At 39.8% G+C, this 26,130-nt stretch overlaps 1 protein-coding gene across 2 annotated transcripts in view; it reads right to left on the reverse strand.

Moving 5' to 3' along the window:
* Positions 1-26,130, reverse strand: part of MKLN1 (muskelin 1) — a 102,611-nt gene that overhangs the window by 59,322 nt on the left and 17,159 nt on the right. For both annotated transcript variants that reach the window (XM_042815395.1, XM_042815394.1), the window contains exons 3-7: positions 19,150-19,292; positions 17,681-17,769; positions 11,852-11,961; positions 7,874-8,066; positions 53-130 (exon numbers count right to left, since the gene is read on the reverse strand). In XM_042815395.1, the coding sequence (XP_042671329.1) occupies positions 53-130; positions 7,874-8,066; positions 11,852-11,961; positions 17,681-17,769; positions 19,150-19,292 (613 nt within the window). The remainder of the gene's footprint in view (positions 1-52; positions 131-7,873; positions 8,067-11,851; positions 11,962-17,680; positions 17,770-19,149; positions 19,293-26,130) is intronic.

Raw genomic sequence — 26,130 nt, forward strand, 5'->3', positions numbered from 1 at the left:
GAGCATGAAAGAATGAGTAGTATGAGGGCTATAGCTTTAGAAAAATCCTTACCTTTGGAGCTTTTGGGGATTATCTGTCCCCAGCGAGGTTTGTATTCTTGTTGACTGATATACTGATTGAATAAGCCATCTGCAAAACAAAACTCCTGCTATATAAAAGGCTTATATTTCAACTATAGGAAAAGAAAAAAAAACAAAAAACCAAAGCAGTCAATCCAGTATACTCTTCCAAAAGGTATGCTCATTTGTCAGCAAAGCAGGACCATCCCGTCAGGCAATGGGCTCCACTACCTCCCTAATAACTCTGACATGTTGTCATGGCAATGACCTTGCACTGCAAGTGTTTGAGTCATACCATGCACACCCCAGAAAGTCAGAAAGTGCTTTCTGTTGGTCTTTTGCAGACACTGAAGGACATGGCTTAGTGGGCATGGTGGTGATGAGTCAACGGTTCGACTAGATGACCTTAATGACTCTATGATGTCTTCATTTTAAATAATTTCTCCATACGTAAGTTAAACTTGCTAATGAACTTAATGAGGAAGCACTACAATAAGAAGAGGACTCATTACTATATCAATGAACAGTTACAAAGTCTGCCTGCCAGGTCATGCCAATTGTCTGTAAATCTCCAATGTGATGTATTTAGTTAAGAATAGATTCCCACCCCCTTATTTAATCAAAAGAGAAGTTGCCAATGCACATCAAATTCAACCATTTTAATACATGTTAATTCAAAACTAGGTCAGATAGTATCTCTGGATTTTCACCTGAAAAAGAAAAGCAGATTAAAAGCTACAACAGGGGACAACCAAGCATTGGATGAGAAACAAAATAATGGCTTACACTCTCCTCAGAGACTTAAGCAAGAAGATAAACAGAAGAAACATGAGGTCACTGGCCAGATATGCCAACTGCAGCATTTCTGTAAGAAGCGGTAACGTGCAGCACTCTAGCCACATTCCATGGGCAGTCTTCTCTCCCTCTATACACTTACCAGATGTAATTTGCTTCGCATCAAGAGGACAGATCCTAATTGTGTTCTACACGTGTCATTAGTTTACTAGACAAATATTTAATTTTTGAAACTCTTCTTCCAAAGAGAAGAGCTTAGCAAGCACTGAGATAAACTTGTACCAGTCTTCAAATGACTTCATTAAGAAAAACTCCCTAACTTTCTGCATGCATCTCAAACTACTAGGCTACTAGTGGCCAGTCTCCTGATCGCTGCTTCCCTTAACACCCACCTGCCTATATCCCACCCATTACCTCACCATCTATAGACAGATTTATTACAAGCATTTGTACTCCATTTATACAGTACTAGAAAAAAAAAAAAATGAGTTCAGACAGCCAGTTTTACACCGCTAGTACTATAACTACTAACATGAGCAGACTCAGAAGTCCAATGACAGATTTACATGGCTTTATAATAAAGAGAACATTGCACATAGGCTGCTCGGTCAAGGGTAGGATGCGTTCAGAAATCCTTCATCGTGTTCCTAACAGCTTTGCTTTTCACTAGAATCAGATCTAGCCAACTAGCTCAGGAATCACTTTTACATTTCCCAGCAGTGAAAGGAAAAATGAAATTACCAAGTTCTATGTAACACTTTTCAGTTCTTCCAACCCCAGTAATTGTGGCTTTGAGGTAAGAACGTAACTTTTGTGAATGCCTCCATTTCTTTATACAAATCCCTTGGTGGGCACAGAGGGGAAAAAAAAAGATCATTCTTTACTGTGCATGTACCTATTTAGTTACAAAAAAGGTAAGAATCTTTGGTAAGCGTGACACAACATTCAGAGGATATTTTAGAGCATTTCCTGGCATCCTGTACTTTGTCATGACTGAAATCCAGTTTTAATTAAAACTCAAGCCAGCAAGGACTTCCTGGGAGAATATGAATACTCTATTTAGAAACCACCTAATAGGAAAACTAAAGGCACTCAAGAGTTCCTAAAAGGTACTGAATTTGGTCTTAAAACACAAAACTGCTTTCAACTTTCTTCAACTCTGTTCTGCAAGTTTTTCAGACTTACTACTCTGTTAAAGCAGGGCAGATTTTACTCTCACCTGTCTTACAGTCAAGAACATGAGCTCTCTAGTATTAGGCAATTGAGGAAAATCAGAAGTATGCTCAGTATACGTAGAATGGCTTGTTTCAGTTTTAAGACTGGGACTGTTACTCAGATTTCTTCAGGATTAATAAAGGTGGAATAAAACACAAGAGGCTTGAGATTTCATGAATTCCAACTCAGAAAAGCCAACAGAACAAACGTATGCACTGTAAGCAATTCCATACTGAGTCAGATTTTACTAGCCACGAGCCTAGATAGAAATTCAGCCTCCTGGTTATCATTTTCCAGTCTTTAAGTCCAAAGACAAAACTGCATTTATCCCTATGGCAGCCAATAGATAATTGGACATAAATAGCTCAAGAGGATGAATTACACCACATATGATCCGAAAGGGTGATTTAACCTCTCTCCCATGCTCAACACCCACAGGCTGCACTTGTCAAGATATGATACTTCTCCCCTACTGTGCTTTCAGCCTCTTTTAATAATGCTTCTTGTCTTCCATGGGACATTGGTTTGGAAATGCTCCAGCTCGCTTCCCAGAAATGTTTCTTTCTGCTGGGAGCAGTTCCACATTCATTCTACTTGTACCGCAAACCAGAAGCAGCTTGTTTTGGGAGCTGAATCACCACCTGTCTGACACCACAGGGAGAAGAGGAGAAAAAAAAAAAAAGAAATAAGGATTTCTAGGTGGATTCTGTATCTGATGCCAGACTTCTAGCACACTCCTTGTGTCTCGAGCCAGAATAGAGCTGCTGACCAAAAAGTCTCTGAAGTTTCTGCAAGGCACTGAAGATCAGATCCAGGCCTACTTATGTTTGTCAGCTGTTTCCAATGAATCAGTAGTTTAAAATAAATTTCAAGCTCACTGTAGAAAAAGTGTGAAGTGTAAACCTTTAACAGAAGTAGTTTCCTTAGGCCCTGTGGTCCCTCATCTCAATGTCCATGTTTACTCTGTAGCACTGCAGCCAAAGATGGTACTTTTATTCTGTACTATTTACAAACACTTTGCAACAAGTTGTGACGCATTTTGGATGTAACAACATGAACTTCACAACAGTTAAACCTAGTGCATTTCATCTGGTAACTGAAGGCTTTATTTTGTCCATCAATTACACATTACCCAGAAGAGATTAAAACAAACACTGCAGACCAAAATATTTAACTTTGTGAAGCTGATCAGAAACAAGTGAAAATTGTACTAAGCTTAATTTTAGGCAACACGCACATCTAGCTGGAAACAATGAAATCTACTCACTTCACTATTAATGGCATGAAAAACTTCAAAGCAACATTTTGTCCATGACTCCTGGAGTTCGGGGATTTGTTTTGTTGGGGGTTCTACAGTTTCAGATGTTTTTCTTTGTAAAATAAAATCATAAAGTTTTTATAGTCAGAAAATGCTTCCAAACAAAATCTGAAGCAGAAAAAGACGAGATCAGACAAGAATCCAGCCACCATATAATTTCTTTAAGATGTGAAAGCAACAAGAAAGCATGAATTTTCAAGCCTCAAAGCTATGACATCCTCTTACTTTCCTCTTAATAAGAGAAAACAATCAGGATGCAAGGTTAGCTCTCCTACAAGATACCTGCTTCTACAGAAATCATACCAATGTACATCATACCACACCATCTGCAGCCTACTGTAAAGGGGGTGGGACCTGATTAGCTCCAGAGGTTCCTTCCAACCCCTAGGATTCCACAATTCTGTGATCTACTTACCATAGGCCTTGAATCCCTAGCAAGCTTCTCTCCTCCATCTATCCCAGTATAACACAGAGCAGCAAACCAGCCTAAAATTTCTCTAACATGAACTCCAAAGTATTTGAAGCTAAAATTAAGTGGTGTTTGTCAACAGCTTCCAGAAGAATACAGATGTTCCTGTACACCCCAAGTTTTGGGAGACATTTGAGCCTTCAGGCTGTAAATCACCATCTTATTCATTGTATGGGGCCCATGTGTAAGCAGACAGACAGTGTACTGCGTACAGATAGGAGACTCGCCAGAAGGAACAAATGAGTCCCTGGAATACTAATATGCAGCAGACCTAGCAGATCTTCAATCCACTTCAAGCAGCCTTCTATGCCTCCAGTAGTTGCAACCAGTTCACCAAGTAATTTGCACTCCTCAAGCTCTCTGTAGGAATACTAAGCAGATTTTTTTCTTCAGTATAGGCTGGTTGAAAGCTATAGGAATGAATCCAAATGTGAAGCATTTGAACCAAGTCTGTGAACCAGCTGAGATTTAAGGAACCTTTTATTTCTGAGCGGAAGTCAGACAGCTGCCAGAGTTTCCATTTGCCCATTTTCTAAGTCTAATGCACAAGTCAAAAGAATCTGCGGGAAAAGTGTGGCTGCCTGCCACTGAGCTCTCAAAAGAAATCATCTGGTGATGTGAGGTGGAAGACAGCGTTCACCATTAGCAATGCAAAAGAATGAGAGTTTAGCTCTGCTAGCACTAATTCTTGACCACCTACTCTTTTTCTACATGACTAAGCCTATGGAAATAGCCTACAAAAGATGTATCACATTTCACTTTTTAAACACCTATCGCTGCAAACATTAGCCCCTACAAATCAAATCTTAGGCTGCATGGAGCAAGCAGTATCACTGCCAACCTCACTGCACTTTGTTGGTTCCTTTAAGGCTACGAACTCTCAGATCGGCAAGAGGTCAGCAGTTCAAATATTCATGTCCAGTCTGTTCAAAGAGCAAACTGTTCCATAACAGGGATAATTTAAGAATCCGTGTATCTCAATTAACTCTACACTTCAACTACACTAACTCATCATACACAGAACTGAAGTGAAATCTGCATCTATTTCACAAGAAAATGCAGTGGAGAGCTCAGTTACAAAACCCATACCTTTAGCAGCAAGCTAGGAGACTGCACAACCAAGCTACCAAGAAAGTGAGGCGCTGGGTGCAAACAAGCCTTTTTCAAACAGAAGCACTTCAGAGACATCGAGAACAAAGCAAGGACAGATAACTGTGGAGGACCACAGGGAGCTGATACTGTAGGAGAAAGTGAAGACTGAAAACATCTATTCCCATCCTAGCTAGAAAGGGAAAGACCCAGCTGTGAGACTCCAAGTGTGTTCAGCTACTTGCCTTATGACAGTCAACTGATATAACCATGGACAAGCTCCTTCAGCAGCAGTTTCAAGTCTTTAGTTCCTGCCCTTTTAAGTCCCCCCACTGCAGCTGAATCAGTTCCCTGACCTGGCTTACCGCGTGGCAACACGAGCACCAAGTGCCACCAAGCAAGGGGCGAGGGCACATACTGTCCTGAGCAGGGATTGACCCAGTTCAAGTTCTGCCAGCTTACAGAAAATATGGGATGCAGCCTCAGTGTCTTGAGACAGATATCACTTCACACTGAAGGGTGCTGGGAGCTTTAAATGGGTACAAAAGCTGAAGACAGCAAAAAGAAATGCAGAAGGGAAGGGGGAAGGCAGGTTAATTCAAAGGCAAGCAAAATCATTAAGGATAAGCAACAGAGCAATGGGAGATGCATACACTGACATTTAACTTCAACTAGCTAGGTGCTAGATTAAAAGGAAGAAATATAAACACACCCATGCATATTATTCTGTCCCTCAGAAACAGTAAGGAAACTTCACTCTGCTGCTTGGAGACTCTCCTGCTAAGCTACCCATAGTGTGTTGCTATAAATATTTGTTTCTGTACTTGCTGGAACAAAACAACAACAACAAAAAAAAGGAGTGATAAAACAAACCACACTATTTTTCTAGGTTGCTTAAGAAATGCAAAGTTCTCCAGCCTCTAAAAAGGGACACGATTACAGGAACAAGGGAAAGAGGATTATTCACATCAAATTGTCCATCTGTCAGTACAATACCAGACTTGGAATTTTCTACCAGGGAAGTCTTTTGTCCACACTTCCACACCTGGTGAAGTTGAGCACTACAGACAGCAATTTTGCTCTCGGTATAATGGGGAGGCCTAGAAGCACCTCCTCAGTTGTAGTCTTGGGGGAAAACTGCTGGATGCAATAAATTCAGTATGCTACGCATTATGTGGTGAAAAGAATTAATATGCAACAGGGCAAAACAAAGCCACAAACATTCAATTCATTAGTGCTTGTGGGGAAAAAGGTCAGTTTTTGAGGGACCTTATTCAGCACATTCTAGATCCCTAGTGAAATTCCATTCAAGAAGTAGCTTCTACTACAGTTTGCAACGAGATGGAAAGAGGAAAGCCTCTAAGCATTGATGAGATGAAGCCACAGCCAAGGCAACAGACTGATCCCTTGGCATGATCATAATCATCAGCATACAGCATCCCACTGCCTCAGTTTGGTGGGCTCATAAGCTCCCTCTGACATTCCCTTCTTGGAGTAACACTGCAACGCCAGAGCAAGAGCCAGACACAGCCCCCCCACTGCTCTTTCCTCCTACAACTCTCACATGGTCTTAGATTCAGCACAAAGCTGCCAGTTGAAGAATGCCTCTACATTGCAGGAAGCTGTTTACACTCCCTTCCAAGCCAACAACACTTCTACATCTCAGGAGGACAAGGACGAACATAGGCTTTTCTCAGGCTCAATGCTTGCAGCTGCTCAGGGAGCTCAGCACACAGCAGAGTCGAGCTGTTCTGCTTATATAGTTCAGAAGTCTTCTGTCAAAACTCACAGAAAGCCATTTGACAGCCTGTTGCAGTAAACTCCCCAAAACTGTGCTCTATTGAACAGCTTCCTCATGAAAGCATTGTGATGCTGATTTTAAATCTATCATTTCTATCACATCCTAAGAACCACTTGCAACTTCAGTGCTTTTACCAAGAAAGAGGTGATCAATCATGTATGCTGCTATTTATTCTAAGAGATATTTCAAAATGATTGATTTGCCCAGAATTTAAAACAAAACAAAAACAAAACCACCAACACAAACCTTTGGCGCCAGACACCCATTACATTGGCCCACTTAGTCTCAAACTCCACAGACACAAGGATCTCTTATGCCAGTGCAGGTTTCCCATGAATAGCAATTGCACATAGTCAAAAAGCAAGACACCCACAGGCATGAGTACCTCTGTTTATCAAATTGCAATCCAAAACCACTGCACAGATCTTTGGAGACACACTTCACTGCAAAAGCTCAATTCTTGTATCCCATTCTATCAACAGAAAGTAAATCTCCTCCATCTTAGGAGATGAAAGCTGTTTACACACAGCGCTTCTAAGTTGAAAGGTTCCAAGTAAAAAATTAATAGTAGTTACAAAGAAACCGGTAAGTGAAGACAGCCTCTGCTTCCAATCATTATGACTTCTCTTAAGACATCCTCCAGGGAGTACTTTCTTCACAAAGAAAGCATTCTCAAATACAGCTGAAGTTCTGCTGAAATACCCACCAACTGGTAAGTCCCAACCAGAAATCATGATAAAGATCATTACTGAGAACACAAGTTCTATGCTTCTGTTTCCCTTGCTGCTTTTCTATGCTCGTAACTCCAGTTTACTGCTGATAGCTATGTCCATCTCCAGTTTGCCATCCACTTGCATGAAGAACCTATGTTTACTGATTTTAAATTCATCAATTTGTCATCAAGGGAAAGAGAGGCTCCAAATGTAGTTGTGATAAGTTATTTCACTTTCAATTAATTTTTGGCTTTCATCATGCATATAAAATCCAGAACTTGATAGGACACCACACTGTGAAACAGCACATGGAATAGACAGATCTCCTGTTACGTACATTCATACTGAAAGCACTAACACTTCAATGTTTTGTTGTTTCATTTTTAATATCCCCACCCACCTCTGAGTCTTACCATTCACAGCTTTTTCTATCAGTTCTTCACAAGAATCGAAGTCTCCCTTCAACACTAGTTTGTCATGCAGGTCTGTCAACATAGGATGCTCCAGAGCAATCCTGGTTTTCTTCTGCAGCGACTCAAAAGCTTCAGTGTAGTTGTGCTGACGAAAATGCTTTAGGCAAAGGCGAATGGCTTCCTGTTCACGGTACTACTGGAACACAAGAAAATCTATGAGACATGCAGATTTTGTTTTTACTAGAACTGTTGGCATCTACCTATGAATCAGTCTGGAGATGGGTTCTTACACACTGCACATAACTTGCTTATGAGATGATGAGGAACACCATCACAGACATCAGAAGCTGCTCAGACGTTTACTTTTCAACAGTATAGAAATTACACAGCTTCATATCATGAATGCAATTTAATAGGTGCACGAGAAGAGACTGCAGTGTCCCAGATCTCCAAAGTGACCATCACTTCCCCCCCATCTGCTTGGTCCCGCTGTTTCAGGCCTACACAGCATACAGGGCAGGAAAAAGCCGTCGCTATCAGTGTTACATAATTTGATTGTATGACTCTTATGTAACAAAATAATTTAGAAGAGTAAGTAGGTCACAGCTTTTCTAGAAGCAGAAGGAAAAAAAACATTAGAATATAAATACTTGTAATGACCACCGCTCCTGCAACGGAAAAGCAGAACGGATGGCTAACCACAAATCCTGCAAGTTCGCAAGGATTTCAGATCAACGACTGCAAGGATTTACACGCATGCCAGAATTTTACCTTCAAAATATTCCCCACAAGTCTTAAAGCAGAACCCCTGCCTTCATACTACAGATTAGCCAAAGCTGTCCGTGTCCCACTCAACTGTGGGAGAGTGAGAAAGGCTAGGGAAACCCACACTGCATCAAAAATAAAGGTACAGAAATATGAGGAAGTAGTAAATTCTATTTAAGAACTACAGCTCACGCAGTTAACGTACCAAGTCATCCACTGCATATTCAAAGCTGCTAACAATATGCGTGACACAGATTTGTATGTTTATAAGTAGCTCAGACATCCAGAACGACTTATTTTATGTATATCCCTCAAACCCAAGCTCTAACACATTAAAAATATGTAATTCTTGATTTTCATCTTTAACACGCATCATTTAGTGTGGTAAAAAACAAATCCAACTTAAGCATCTCTAAGAGCGATCAGAATAAAAGAAGAGGTTTTATTCTTAAACTGCTGCCATTGCTCAAAGTTCTTTGTATGAAATTGAAATTAGCAGAATCTTTCTGAAAGCCTGGAAACTTACATCAACATTCAGAACAAATTAGGGCTTCTGAAATAACAGCTCTATAGCAAGAATCTACAACTGAAACACAGATAAAAAGAAGCACGGCCATGTGCTATATTTTTAGTTCTTAATCCATCAGTATTATACAGCTGCAAATAAACAGAACTATGCATTTTTAGAAAATCAGTTCCCAGCCCACACGAGAAAGGCCAAGGCCACTGACAAAGGAGTATTAAAACTAAAACACAGCTTTGGAGCACAGCTGGATTTATCTACTTTTTTTTTTTAAAGAGATACTTAACACACTGACTTTAAGCAAATGCTCACTTGCATTCATCATCACCCTACATTATTTGTTGCTCCAAGGGATAGCAAGCAAAAGGACAGATGTATGTCTCCAAAAACAAACTTCTGCATCTTCAACTCCTGTAACTTGGCCATTAGACTAAAAGTATAGACTTTGTGTACTGCTACTGAGCATCTCATGATCAATAAACCTGGCTTATAAAACATGGATTGACTACTGGCAATTGGCCACTTGATTTAATATAGAAGTTGGTACTTGATTGACACCACAGTAGTACTACAGAAGCTAAGTATAAAAATATTTTATGCAAAAAAATGAGTCCTAGAAGTATATAAAAGGCTCCTCTTCGCATGCTTCATGCAAGCTTAAAAAGATCACAAATCAAAGAATGGCTTTGATCTGAATCTGTAAATAATTACTTTGGTTAAAAACCTAACTAGAGCATGACACTAAGATGTTAACGCTGTGAAATATACAGTTACAATTAAAAATATTTTACATTGTTCATTATGAAAAACAAAAATGAAAGCCATCCATAAACTGCTACTTTTAAATCCCAAACTCTTCAGTAAAACTGACACGGTAAGGCCTGCAGGAAGCTGTCAGGTGAGCTAAACAATAAGGAAAAAGGAGTGAAGAGCCAACTGAGAAAGCCTACTTTTTTTTTTTTTCCTTCCAGTTATTATGTGTCACATCTAATCCTATTCCCCTAGGAAAAGGGAGATTTTATTGGTTGAAGCACACAGTACAAAAAGGACGGGCAACTTCATGGAGAACCTTCTTGTCTGATGTCTCAGGCAATAGAGAACAATTATTAGATTTCCAAATCCTTCAGACTTTCAAGAATATGCAAGATAATACCTGCACTGCCTCAAATGGAAAAAACAGATAACTTTGCTGCCCTTCCCCACATAAGGGTCAGCTTATATCCTCCTACATGGCTTTGGTAACAGCAGACCGTGGGAGAAGAGAACACTGACACACAGTGATCATCAAAAATTTGGCAATTGATCCAAACAGTCATGACTAAGTCTCTGTCTTGTTGCTTTAGGGCTCTAAGCTTTAGAAGAACAATGCTGGCACTCCTTGAAGAAGCTGTAACTACATACATGCAGACCATGAGAAGTGTAGATTCCATGGGATAAGACATAACAAAACGGATGTCAACATCAGACTGTTCTTGACCAAAAAAACAGATTTGAAAGAAAAATCATAACCTCATAATTGCAACTAGTAAAAAATGCCAGAGACCACCATGTGCAGAGTTAGGAGAAAGAAACACAGGAAACCATCAGCAGCTTCTATTAACCAAACATCAGAAATTAGCAGCCTAATGACCAAAATAACACTTTACAATTAAAGCAGCTACAGCTTCTCCTGTGACTATTAGTACTGCTCTGAAATCCTCCAGAAAGAAGCCTGTGATGTTGCTGCAAATATTTACAAATTAGTAAAGAAATCTCGTGGCCGTACTACCAGCTCTAATTCAACTGGCAGCACCATACAGTGGGGAAGGAGTCCGAATATTACCATCAACAGCCTTCTCCTTTTTGCCTATCTCCTTTTTGACTTCATTTTGGAAGCAGAGGTATGATGCTCTGCTGCTCAGTCTAATTCAGCTGGGAAGAATTTCTTCTGGAACAATTCACGAAATTCACACGGTATTACTGAGATCTTACACGCAGTAAAAATAGCACTAAAATAAATTCTGGTTTTCAATTCATTCTCCCACAGAACACTTGCTGTACCCAATTACGTACAGCTTATACAAATAACATTTAGAAACCCTTGAACTTTCTGTCCGAAGTAACAAATGGCATAAATCATCTCATAGTCCAGCAGTGTCAGCTCCCCTCAATTTCAGAATATTCAGCAGAAGATATTAGGAGGGAAACATGAGAAGTGCAAAGATCTGCAGCAAGTTAAGACACTAAGGAGGATTCTCTTTAAACGAACCCATATCCTGTAACAAAAGCTACATAGTTAACCCAGATGCCTCCAGATTCGCATATAGCTCTGCAGAACAGCTTAACTGCATGGTAAAAGAAAGACTACTCAAAAGGGAAGCAGAGACAGAAGGGAATCTTTAAGACTTCTTTCGTTTCCAATGCAAACATGAATTTAATCACATTGCCCCCTTTTGACTCCACATTCCTCTTAGTTTTTCTTGTGATGCTACCTAGCAGGTTTTTGTTGTTTTCTTTTATAAAAGCTATAGATACAAAAAGACTCAAAGTCAAAGTCAGCCACGTGGTTTCAGTTTTATCTATGTGTGTTTGTTGTTTCAAAAGCTGATATTCAAGGAATGAAAAGGTCACATAATTCCAGTAAGAGAAGCTTCACGAGATTCTGAAATGACAAATCCTCAAGCAAACAGGCACCTAAAATGCAGGCCTACCTTGCTGTACCAGTTGAGGCACGGTTGGACCACATCCGGATCATCAATGCCATTAAGTTCAACATACCAGATACTAAAATTGAAGCTAGGTCCCCAGGATAACAGTGGAACTGGAGAAGAAAGGAAAAGGAGAAGAAGGACACATAAATACCAAACATTACACAAGTCCTAACAGGCTACACATAGTACTACATAAACAGTACACTTCTGAAAGTTAAATAAAATTCAGTATTTATGACTTTATAGAAGTCTTAGTTTAAGAAAGTTTAGGCAAAATTATCACACCATGTTAAAGCTGTCATTTAAAGCAACCCGTGCTAAACAACATTAACACAGATCATTACAAAGCAGAAGCTTGCTTTAAGTAAAAGAGCAAAAACGCTATCATTTTGAACAACTAGGAGGCAAAAAACTTTGAATGGACACTAGAGACACTGTTTGCTTCTCACAGTGCATTTATTTCTACTTTTGTCAGCAGCAATTATTCTCCCTAACGGTGAAGACAAGAAGCTCACGTATTTTGAATTTTACAAAATTAGTAACGTCTGTAAGTTGTGGAGGACAGAGGGAGGAAAAACTGTCAGTTTCCAATTTAAAAGCTGCATCTAATTTTTCTTCTTTTGAAAAAAAAAAAAAAAAAAAGCTTAAACATATGCAGCTTTTTTTAACCAATACTGTTTTATTTGGGTATCGGGACAAGCATACTAAGTGTGAAACACACTGCAGCGTCTCACTTAAGGCTCCTCTACCACTCTGCTGTAACATCTACCTTCTTGCATTGACCTATCAAACTTAGCCTGTTGATTAAGAGTTGGTTTTGCTTCAGAACAATTCCAACTCCCAAAAAGTTTTTATGTGAACACTTAAACTTTCAGTGAAATCAAGTGGTTTCCTTTCCCGCATCCTTTCTATTTGACCATAACTGATAAACAGGAAAGACAGCATTTAGAGATGAATGATTCATTACCAGCAACAGCACAGAGTCCACTACTTCCTTCCATAGAAACTATCCCTCCCACAGAGTAATTGCTAGTTGTCTTTCAAACCACTAGGAAGTACCATGAGATTACTAACCGCTTGAACTAGGGGTATGCTGACATACTCACTGAGAAAGCGAAACCCAAAATCCATTCTAAAGTTGCTACCGTTAAAGATTCTTAGTTGCTTAATTGTACCTCAAAGTTAAATCCATTATTTTCCGCAATATATTTGGGCACAGAGCCTACGTTCAAATGCATGGTACTCTTAATTTTAAAAGCTGTTTCTACAAACCTACTGCTAAGGACTTAAAACAGCTTCTGGGAACAGTCATCAGGAGAACAGATTTTTAGAAAAGACTCTAAGATACTCCGAGTATATAATCTTCATGATTTTGAAATCATCCCAAATAGTTTATTTCCACTTGATTGTTCAACATCACAAGTGGGAGGATCTCAGAGCAATTCCCAACGAAAACTCTGCCCAATAAGCTTCTTTGGTGTAGAGAAAAAGGTAAGCCAGATGTTTTTACCTTAATGTCATAAAACCTTACTACTTTTAAATTCAAACATATCAGTAAGCTCAAAGTTGTTACCAGAGAGACTATGAGAACTGATGAAATAACTGATGTGTGTTCTACATGAAAAGATACTACACTCCCTGCACAGAAACACAAGAAGGCATCGACAGTCACTATGTGATTGCTTTCTCACCTTGCCTGGGAGGGCAACAAACTTCCAAATGCTAGAGATAGTGAACAATCCAGGCATTCCTCATATCAAGATGACAGACTGACAGATTACCATAGGTTAAAACCTCTTATTTGTCCTCTGAACTGAACACACAGGCCAAACTGAAGCTAAATTTGGTATTCATTCAGCTATAAAGAATCAAAATCTGTTGATCGGTTTCTTCAGCTGAAACACTGAACCAAGCCACAGACCACCTCAAATGGATTGAGACCATAATCTCCCCATGGTGAGCTTGAGGCCGGTTTCTTAAGGTTGAGTTAACGAGGTGAAAAACCAAACTTAAATATTACAGCTTTTCCACTTCCTTCCAGGAAAAATAAAAAATACGAAAAACCAGGAGTCCACCTCTATATTTCTTTTTAGCAGCTCTCAGAACTTAAATCAGCTTCTTCTGGTACAATCAACAATTCACCCTCCCACCTCAGTAGCCAACTACAGTCCTAAATAAGAATAGCAATGTACATAAGGATGCTATGTAGCTATCAATCAAAAGAAATGCAAAACAATCAGCTTACTGACACCCCTCCTCATTTAACTCAGAGCTTTCAGCAGTTCTGCTCACTGTTCTGATCCCCACAAAAACTGATTCGAACAACAAGAATTCCATGCTATATTCAAAGTTTAAGTAAGACACATAAGTGAAAATGCACAAGGAACACAGAACAAACGCTTCCCTAGCATAAAATGGGCATAGAAAACCGAGTCTGATCGTTTAAGTTACTCCACAATATTAGGAAACAACACAAAGCAGAACTTCAGATTAATCTACTCCTGGCAAAGAGGTCACCTTGCGGGTTACTGGGCACTGTGGTGATGAGTCAGTGGTTGGACTACATAACCTCAGCGGTCTTTCCCAGCCTTACTGATCCTATCCCACAATGTATTTGCAGGAACCACAACTTACTCTGCCTTCTCTTTTCCATATTGCTTTTTTTCCTCCTCCTATACAAACACACACATACTCCTTTGAAATAGAAAAATGTTTCCACCAAAGCTGATGAACCTGAAGCCTAACATTAGAATATTTCTTCAATTTTTACCATAAAGCTATCTCAGCTCGGTTTTTTTGGCTGCGTGTCCTACAGCAATCCACCCTGAAATGCAAACAACTGTTCAGACCAGCTGAACCATCACCACACAGCGAGAGGAGCCCCGCAGAGAGGAAAAAATAGTAATAAAATAAAAATCAATACCTCTTTAACAGAAGCAGAAGGCATGTATTTAGGTCACTTCAGCAGGTTTTTATCTGCACAAGAATGATTTTAGGGGATATTTATCAATAACTGCAAGTTACGCCTTGACAAAGATTGCCATCCTATACACTACAGAAAACATTAGGTGCTAAGCAGTACAATCATTTAGATGACATGTCCCAAGCTGATTTCCGTGTCTCATCCACACGCAGCAGTCACACAAACAACGTATGTTTAAAACACGCAGGTACAGATGTAGTCTATAGAATTCATGGAGGAAACATCCGTCAAGAAAGCACTGCTCATTTCTAATGCACAAAAACCTCAGTTTAGTAAATCCCATGCTAGTAACAAACTGGCCTAAGAATTACATCCTGCACGTCTTCCAACTCTTTCACAGCAATCATTCTTTACAACACCTTCTGCTTTCAAGGGCAAGAAAATCTGTCTGGAGAAACCACAAAAAAAGGAAAATAAACAAAGAGTCAGAAAGTTCACGTATATTAAGAAGCTTCTTCCTCACTATTTTTTCCAAATAAATATCTTCCTTCCCTTTCCTAAGCTCTTTAACGAGGTGCTACATGAAACAGAGAAATTACTTGTCAAGTAGGTCAGAAGCCCACAGCTGGGCATTTCAGTGTTAAGGAACTGAAGTCGAACTAATTAAACTGAAAGAAGCACATGTCTCTTCTTGACACAAATTGAGAAGGAATTCATTTCTTCTGCTTCCTACCAGTCTGAAATACGGGCAACGGAAGTTTTAGGAAGTTCTTCTCCAGCATCTCACAGATACACTCATGCCATATTTCTCCTCTTTCCCCCTAAAAAAATAAATGACCCTCACTGTCGTGCTGTTGGTAGCCGCGTACAGACCTGGCTATCTTCAGAATTATAAAGCAAATGCCTTATGCAAGTGACTGCTGAATTAAATAACGCCTTCTCCAAACACGCAAGCTTCACTGATAACAAAAACTTCTGAAGTGTCCTTCTCTACAAGTCCAAAAGGGCAGATTTTGGCCTTGTGTTCACTGGCAGCGTGACAAGGAACACAGCACGGTATTTCGAATTTTGAGTTACTTTGGCTAGCAGCTTGGAAACTCTAACAAACTGAAAACATATTCACGCTGTGAACCTGAAAAATAACAGAATTTCATAACATCATTTTACAGTTGTTTCACAGTAGAAAAAACAGTCAACTTTATAAAGAAAATGACGCTAGCAGCAACTAGAAATTAATAGGTGTTAGTCCAGAGATCATTTCAATTTTTGAGCTAGCACAGGAATTTCTTCACAGAAGATGCTTCAAGAAATGAAAGGATATTCATATAGCTAAAAAGGAAAATTAATCTCAAACAATAACTGGAGAGCAAGTGACAATGAAACATGCCTTTTTGCAACACAGGATACTTATTGCTATGCAAGGAAGCCATTTCAACAAAACAAGCCACCTCTAATGTAACTCATGTCAGTCAGAGCAGAGTCTTGGTAGTAGAATTCATCAGCACTTTCCTAACAAATTCCAGTACAGTGCTATGCTCCTTAACATTCAAGCAGAATATATTCTGCAGGAATACAATTTAAACATCCAGAGCAGTAGCTAGGATTTGTTCTATTCACCCTTTTAGATCTCTGGTAACTATTTGCTGTTTGTAAGCCATTAAATATATATATATATGCATTTATAACACTGTCCAAAAAGCTTCAGTAAGTGTTAAAAATCAATTTAACTTTTGTGACATTGTCAGCCTTAAACTATTTCCTTACTCCACTTCAGGTTTCCTAAAGCCAAGTGGATATCAGATGCTTCCAAAAGAAGTAGCCAAAAAAACCCAAAACAAAACAAAACCAACCAATTTCTCCACTTTTCTAAAAATGGGAAACACTCTGATTTACAGCACAGAAATGATCACTCAGTTCCTAAACTGATGCTTTCACTTTCTCAGATCAACGTGAGAAGTGATTCAGAAAGCTGTGAAGGCACCAGCAAAGGGCCCCAAGGGAGCAGCTATCACCAAAGTCCTGGCAAAGGAACTACGTAACACTTGAAAACACTCTTGAGCTCCTAAGCTAGTCAATAAGGATCTCATCCCATTTTTCAGCAGCCACCTCCTCGGTCTTTCACCTTCAACAGCATAAAAGCAGTAATGCTTTTACTGTCTTGGCAGGTAGGAAGGGGAAGATAAACCTGCTTACCTATGTAAAGGTGAAAGGCTCTAAATTAATGCATTATATCCAACCAGTGTAAATAATGGCAACTCTAAGACACTCTCATGTATGAAGCAAGAAAGAAAAAAAACAGCCCTGCCCCCATCAAAAGTCACAGTAACGAGACATCATTTGCACACATACCCTCCCCTTTAGCAAGCTTCTCCAGAGAAACTATTATAAAAATCACATAGCATAACTCCTCCTTGCTCCTGGACAGCATCTTTAGGCAGAAGTGAGACTTCAAGATTAGAGTAGCAAGACGACAAAAACAAAACAAAGGCTTCTGCTGTTGCTTTATGTTGAATGAGTTTGGGGAAAAAAAAAAAAAAAAGAAACTTTTCCAAGTTCTACAGCTGTCAATACAGGAACTTTTACTTGTATTTAGCTTAATGATTGTCTTTTTAAGCTCTACATAGCAATTTATAGTAGGACAGTAAGCAGCTTCTCCAGCAATTAGTTGGCTCAACAACTGCATTTCTGAAAATTACAGCATTTTGCTTTCAGTCCCTAGGATTTATGTTATGTAGCTATTATTTCTTAGTAACAGGACTTCACTGTGTTCCAAACCAGCCTAAAAGATCATGAAATGGAACAGCTACTTTGGATGCTTTTCCTAGCACAATGGAGTCACAAGTGCCAAGACTGGCACAAGACTAAGAGATTATTTTCTACTCAGAATGCCGAAAAAATGCATTTACCTATCTTAATGAATCGACAGGGGAACATCTGCTCATCAATTTTATGCTTCAAGGTGAATGTTTCTTTGTTATAATCATTCTTTAAGCCACTGTGGGAAAAAATAAATAAGGTTACTAAATCTTACCTTGTATTTTAGAACTAGCTAACAAATGCAATCTAGGTCATGCCTGAAATGCGATGCTTGTTTCATATCACTATAAATCATAAGTATGCATGCTGGACCAATGCCTGGACTGCTATCCACCATCTTATCTCCCTGGGAGGCAGCACTGGTTAGTGGTTTTGGGGGTGGAACTGACAGCAGATCAATGCTGCTTGCGTGCACTAGTGACCCTGTGACTTCAGCAAGCAATCTGAATTGTACTTTTCTGTTCGAGATGGAGACAACCCAGCTCCCAGAATTATCACACTGCTGAAGTGTTTTGTGATCCATTTATGAGCAACACTTTATAAAAACTATTTAGTATAACTTATCAAAAATCATAGGTTCATTTGTACTGAAGATGCAGCTACGGGTCCCAAAATACAGATTTTAATTAAACTTTGGTACAAGCGAAACAACACTAGATATCAGTAACTACTACACTACTAAAAATCTCTACCCTAGAAAATTCCAGCAGCAATAAAGCTAAATTGCAAGACTGGTCTGCCTAAAGAGGGGGGAGGGACAGGGAGAAATGTGGCTAGAAGGACACCTGCAAAGAATGTCCCATGTTTCTCCATGGCTAATTTACTTGACTAAAGATGACGTACACCAACACATTCCCTGGAGGTGGAGTTTCCTTCTGTAGGCCTCCAAAAATAGATTAGTTCTTGCTACTCATCTTGTGCTCCTAGATATTTAAATCATTCCCCTTTCTGAAAGAAGAGACCTTAAAAGGCCCTTGCAAATTTACATTAGCAATTTCCCAGAAGCTCACAATAAGGCCTGAACAGCCCAAAGGCTCTTTCATTAGTCCTTACCAGCATAACTAGAAATCAAACTAAAGAAAAAAAAAAAAAAAAAAGGTTTTCTATTTGCTTATCTGATTTATTTATTTGAAGCTAGACAGAGCAGCTGACTGGTTTAGATCCTTATAGCTGCAGTGAGGCTCTTGACATAGGTAGGCTACTTGTGCTTTTAAAAGCTTCTTTAAGTTTCCCACACCTGGGGAATCATTTATATTGCGCCTCAGGCACAAGGAAGAAAGAAATCACAAATCCAACGTTGCCTCTTGCTCTCAGGTCTTTAAAGCCTCCAGGAGCACATTCTCCACAAATTCTGTGGTTAAAGCAACATAAGAAAGGTTTTCTGGAGCAAGTGTTGGGCTTGTTGCTCTCTGACCTGACCATAAACAAGGGCAGCTAACTTCAGGATCACAACAAAAGCTCTTTTACACTGTTAACCACCTATCTGTTGGGCAGTGAAGGGGAAGAGCATTTTGGTCCAGCCTTTATGATTGTCATAGCTGATGAAATCACATCTTACCTGGATAAGAGATCTGTCATGTTTTCCTCATTCATCCCACCGAAGACTTTAAACTTCTTTAAATTGCAGACATGTGTTTTTTCATATTTGCCAAACGTGATACTCTGAACTATGGCAGGTCTTTCAAGTTTCAGAATCAAATACTGTGGAAGAGATAACAGTGCATTTCAACATTAAAGCAAAGGCTGCCTTCAAATATTCTGCTAACAAAACAAAAAATTAAGGTGAGTCCCCCCATTATTCCTGCTTATTTCCAGTTCCTAAAAAACAAAGGCTTTTTAGGAATATTACTTTTTAAAAAGTCCATCCAGGAAAAAGACTGAGTTTAAGTGCCTATTCCTAGCGTTGCTATTCAAGGCTTACAGACATTCCTTCAAGTTAGATGCAAGACTTCCCAAAATCTAGCAAATAAGACGGATCTAACAAGAATGATGACTCAGACGCCCACCAGAGCCTGAAATGAAACCTAAACTGAATGCACAATTAGATAAATACAGTATGTTCCACATGCTAAGAGAACATCAAATACTTTTCCTCTCTAGGCTGACACTATTTAACCACTGAATACAGACTAAGCTTGATTTTGTGGCTAATGTAGGAGCCAACTGCTTATTAGGCATCCCAAATAAAACCTCACCACTTAACTGACAATACAGGGGCCTTGCACATGAAGTGATGAAAGTGTTCTCCTACGTAAACATTTGCTCCTCCTAACACAGACATCCCCCAGCAGTGTAGGGATCAAGCCAGCAGATAATTTACATTCAGACCACAGCTATCAGCTTCCCAGCACTGCTGGAGCAAAAGATTTCTTCCATTTGAAAAGTGTACACAGAATTTTTGCGTCATTCATCAGGAACCATTGAGCACCCCAAGTTTATTTAACCTTCCACTACAAAGTAGGTCACAGTGGAGGGACACCGGAGACATCCTGCTTCACAGAATACACTGAGATTCATACCTGAAAACAATGCTTAATTTTCTTGTCTGACTTCTCAGAAATAAGCAGCACAGCAGACAAACTAAAACTAAGAGCAGAATCAAAATTACTCATTGCTCTGGATTTGGTTACAAAACCTTATGATCAAGGCTATGCTTCTCAAGCAGACAACTAAGGTGGTGTGGAACACCTCCCCCGCAGGCACTGCCGGTGGCCTTTTTCCAGAAAGCAGTACTGCCAAAGCACACACGAGGCCGTATTTCAAGTCTTTCAACAACAGTTATCTACACGGTGTGTGCATGCACATGACTGCTCCGACTGCTCCGACGGTCTACCAGCAGAAAGCAGCAACTTTCCACAAAGTGCTGTAAAGACTGCCCTGCTTGTGCTAAGCAGCTCCATCTTGAGGGACAATCTTACCCTAGAAGGACACGTCTCGGGTGAGAAACAGAACAAGGTTTTTCCATCTCTTTAGGGAATCTCATCTCTGTCCTGCCACGGCTCTATAAAGCAATTAATTCTGAACATAAGAGTAGCAGTGATGTTGTTCTGGAGAGCATCAGGATATACAGGTGATCTCAAGTATTGGTTCTTACTACAAAGGAGACAGGAGAGCTGGCTTGGCCAACTAGGGAAGTGTGAGCTGCAGGCACAGGGAGCTCCTGGAGATGGCTGGACTAGATGATCTTAGTGGTCCTTTCCAGCTTAATGATCCTATGACTCACAAAGAGCTTAAGCTTAGGAAAATACTCCACAAGCAGCAGTTATCTTGAATAATGCAGATGGGTACCTTTTAAAGATAGAGAGGAATTACGGCCAAGGATGTTTCCAGCAATGAAGAAAATAGGTTTATATCAGCAGTGCTCAGATGCGACAGAAGAATGCTTTGGTGCTTTTCCAAACATATTTTTTCCCCGTTAAGTATTTAAATGAAAACTGCTTAGTTTTGTGCCACTCATCTGGATGTCAGAACATAATTTCAGCTAACTAGCAGAAAGCTAAGCTTCTGTCTCCAAGTAATTTCCAAACTTTGGGGCAAAAAGCAGTTTTATACAGAAAACAAAATTTTTTAAGACAGAAAGAAGGAAGGGATGAGTAAGGGCACAGTCCTGTAGCATGGCAGTATTGATACACAGCACAGCCAGTTGCCAGAGTTCCCATGCAGAACAGACAGTACACAATAAGAGCTCCTCCACCATCAGATCCTCCCTGCAGATTTCTCCCATAGCTGAACAAGTGACACCAGCGCTGCTAGCATCAGCAACTGAATTTGTTAAATCTTGCTGGAATCACAAACCTCCTGCTTGGAGCACGAAGGAATACCTTCCCAGGTGCTCTGCAAGATATGCAAAAGCTTGACATAAACTTCATCCTGCATTATTAGATTCATGCTCTAAAATACAAAGTAATCCAGGAATGCAGACGAATCCTTTCCAAAAGATGTCTAAAGCAGAGTGAGGCAACAGCAATTGCTCCACACGGACAGCAGTTATTTCTGAAGGCTACAGACAGTCCTCCTTCCTGCTCCCACACATCCCAGCAGCTGCTGAGTCACACACAGATTAAAGGACACCAACACAAAAGCTGAAGACTGGTAGGGAACCAGAAGCCAAGTGTTGCTCAACACCTGTGCCCAATACCTGAACCTAGCAATGCTTTTTGTAGTTTTTATATACACAGGTTGCTCTGAAAGTAATGCTTCTTATTCGTTCACATGGAAAATACAAGAGACACAAAAGGGCAAAATAACACTATTCAATTGAGCAAATTCTCAGCTACAAAACACTATTTTTCAGCAGTCATCACCATTCACTAAGCATTTTTGTCAGCAACAAACAAGAGTCTATGTGCCACACAAGCCTAATAAAATAGGAGGCATTACTTTCAGAGCACCCTTGTATAAAAATATACAAGTGTGTAAACACACACAAAACAAAAATACAGACGCAGCTTTTAATACAGGCAGATTTTGTATGTATACAAAGATATGTACACACAGAGGCCACTGTGAGTACAAGCTACAGATCTCACACACTCAAACAGGTATGCGTATATATATACACACACATCTCCTCAAGAACTGCAAACAGGTGGCAGCAGGGATGTTCTTGGGCTGTTACCAGGATTTTAGTGTCACACACTATCCTCTATAGCTTTCAAAGACAGATTTGATGTTACATTTCTATTATGTTATGAAAATAACTGAAGAGAAGACATCTGAAGAGAACAAGTCTATGAGGTTTCAGGCAGACACACGCACACACACATATATATACACACTAATATAGTTACATAACACTTTTCAGACATACTGCCATAAGCAGAATCAGTGCACTTAACTGGAGTATTCAGAAGTATTCCAACAATCCAAATTACAAGCTTAAATATTTGTTCATTAAAAGCATGGCATACTGACACCACATGAAGTAGCTGCACAAAAAGCTTCAAACTACCACACTTACAAACAAGATGCTAGATTGCATTAGAAGAGCAAAACTTGTGCTCCATGAGTAAGTGTGTCAGTAAGCGAAGATGCACAAAGAGCAGAGCATGGCACCTCAACAGCCAGTTATGTGCACCCAAGAATACAAATCCAACCCTGTCACACTGGGAACTGCAATCAGTTCCAAACTTTTTTGAAGCTCTGGTCCAGGCCACCATTTGATGACAACCACATGCACGCTCCTGCATCACACAACTGAGTACAAACTCTACAAATGTGTTTTAAATTAGTTGCTGATATGATCTAGAGTAGGATGCAACTCAAGAGTGGAAAACCGCTCTTCTCAGATGCAAAAATGAAACTAATTGTTTGGAGAAAGCCACGAACATTCTACATGTGCTCTTCAACAGCTCAGATTCTGCACCTCTGCATTAAAGCAAATGAAACCGATTCCAAACTGCACTACAGAAGATGCCTGTTCACAGACTCAGATCGTATTATGTTGACTTATTTTTTTCTTGAAGCATTTCTGCTTGTCAACCACTGCAATACAGCATTACACACACTTGTTATTAGGGAGTAATGAAACTTATTTTGTATTTGAAAATAAAAGCAAAAAATAATGAAAATACCTGACAGGATCACTGGCCATTACACAAACTTACCCATTGTTTTTGTAATTAAGTCTGTCCCTTTGTTCTGCACATTATTAATCAGGCCATGAGGGGAATTCAGTGTTCTGCATGCAGCCTCCTGAGCCAGACCATCACTGGAACCGTCAGGATGCACATTTAGAACAGAGCCACAGCCTTCAGCACTACCAGCCTTTCTGCTTCACACTTCCTATGTAAGCCTAGAACTAGTTCAAAAATAGAACTATCAGCCCTCTTCTGCCTGAATAGGTTACTACATAACAGGTTTATTATTGAATATGTAATTTCTGGGTCATTCTATTTCAAGACCCAAGAAAGATATCTAGTTTAATAAACAGAAAAACAGCTGTCATATGTATTTCCTTTCACTGGCATTCATTCATAATTCCTGGCTTTCATGGCTGCTAGAATGATTTAACTCTAGCGTACCCATACAGTTAGAAAGACTCTATTATACACACCCAGAGAACAGCATTTCAAATATTTACACTTCCACTTTCATTTTCTTTCCTTCTTGATAAACTTCCCGTGCACACTTCACCACGCTCACTGTAGAGATCTGCTCTGAGGCACTGTATGAACCCCGAAGTTCACATGTGTTCTTTTGACTCATGTTTACCCTAGCAAGAGGAATGCTCTGACAGAAAGGTGTCTGTAGAGCTTTTTTTCACTCAGCTGGGAAATGAATAACTCAGTACTTAAGGACTTGCTCATATTTTCAGCACTGGCAAATTAGTAAACTCTTACACAAAGGTGAGACTCACTGATGAGACAAATCAGCAATTAGGATTGCAGCTTATTAAAATACCCCCCAGCATGTGCCAGTGAGCCCGAACTCCACTAGTCCACGCGTTGTGCCTTAGCCCTTGTTTCAGCTAATAAAGTTTGAAACAAGGAAAGCTGTATTTTACCAAGCTTTACAGCATTTCCTGTCCCAGACCATTATGGCCACCCATATATTTTAACAACAGTGTCACTGCACAAGCAACCAATTTGTAAATGAAGAAATGCCAAGACAAAAACCATAAAATGCTTTATAACTTCATTTGCCATAGGATGACCAACACTTATTTTGGAGATTAAAAATCAAGTGGACACATACATTTTATTTCTGGAATATGAAATAGTCAGAAAGCAACTAATTTCCTTCAGCCTCTCTCTCCCCACCATGCTTATTAATTGGTTAACTACTGTTTCAACTGAAGTTCTCCAAGCTAAGATTCTACCTTTAGAGCTCCATCAGTTTATGAGAATGAGTAAACATATCCTGTCTATAACTTTTACCTGCATCAAAATGTGGCAATCTTTCACTGCTGGAGGTGTGAGAAGTATCTATTTTGAGCAAAACATAACCCAATCCGAAGTTCTTTGATAGGGTATGAGACCTTAACTTGGAACAGTTCCTTCACGTGCAATAGTAGAAGCTACACACTTCATGCAGAGGCCTCTTTTGCAAATATTAATTCCCCAATCCTCCTTCGCAGTTGCTATTACAACAGGTATGTTAACACCAGCAAATATGCTTTAAACAAGTCATTGAACTCTTAGATAAGAAGCATGAGAGTTAGCTAAAATACAGATTGGAGACACTGCAAAGACATCTCTCTTACACAGTGCTCAGGAATGGTCTCACTGAACAAACAAACAACTGCACAGCATTTTGTTTTCTTGCTGTTGCATGCAGAGATTCAAGCAAGAGGAATCCCATGGGACTGTCTTTTCCACTTGGGCAGACAGGTGTTTTGTTTTTTGGGTTTTTTTTTTTTTTTTTTTTTGCATTTTTGTCTTCAAAGGAAACAGAATAAAACTGAGACACTGTTTTAGTAATCTCAGTTGCCATTATCTGCATACCTCCTACACACATATTTAATTCTCCAGTCAAATGTTTGGTTTAAATTACTTGCTTAGCATGCAGGGCAACGCCCAGTTCTCCAGGGCTGGATGCAGAAGATGTACAATAACATCTTCATTCATTCTGTGCTCAATACATGTAAAACTGATGGAAAAATCTCTCTTAAATAAAAACCACATGAACTTGATGAAGTGATTCTGATCATTCTCTGCTTATTCCACATTCTTGATGTAACTTCAGTCACTGCAACCCTGACTATTAACACGAGCTGGGGGAATGAAAGGCTTGAGCACAGCCAAGGACTTGGGGGTGCTGGTGGATGAAAAGCTGGACATCAGCCAGCAATGTGCCCTCACAGCTCAGAAAGCCAACTGTGTTCTTGGGCTGCATCAAAACCAGCGTGGCCAGCAGGGCGAGGGAGGTGATCCTGCCCCTCTACTCTGCCCTGCAGAGACCTCAGCTACAGTACTGCATCCGGATGTGGAGTTCTCACCACAGGAGAGACACAGATCTGCTGGAGTGTGTCCAGAGGAGGGCCACCAGAATGATCCAAGGGATGGAACACCTCCACTATGAGAACAGGCTGAAAGAGCTGCAGATCTCAGAGAAGGTTCCAAGGAGACCTGAGAACAGCTTTCAGTATCTAAACAGGGCCAGGAGAAGGAAGGAGACAGACTCTTTAGCAGGATGTTGTGGTAGGAAATGGTTTGAAACTAAAAGAGTGGAGATTTAGATGCAATACAAGGAAAAAACATTTTATGACAAGAGTAGTGAAGCTTTGGAACAGGTTACCCAGAGAGGTGGCTGATATCCCATTCCTCAACACATTCAAGGTCAGGCTAGACTAGGCTCTGAGCAACCTGATCTACCTGTAGGTGTCCCTGTTCATCACAGGGGAGTTACATCAGATGACCTTTAAAGGTCTCTTTCACCACAAATGATTCTGTGAACTTGTATTGCTGCTCGTCAGCTTTAATCATCAAATGGGAATATTGTAAAGCATCCAGCCACAAGAAACGAATTCCCAGTTCAGAATCAGTTTGAAAACAGAACAAAATATTCAGGATCACCCCAAAAACAAGACGGCAGAATT

The sequence above is a fragment of the Centrocercus urophasianus genome, unplaced genomic scaffold, assembly GCF_019232065.1.
Source record: "Centrocercus urophasianus isolate 14NV4802_14NV808 unplaced genomic scaffold, USGS_Curo_1.0 seq_15, whole genome shotgun sequence".
Lineage (NCBI taxonomy): Eukaryota > Metazoa > Chordata > Aves > Galliformes > Phasianidae > Centrocercus > Centrocercus urophasianus.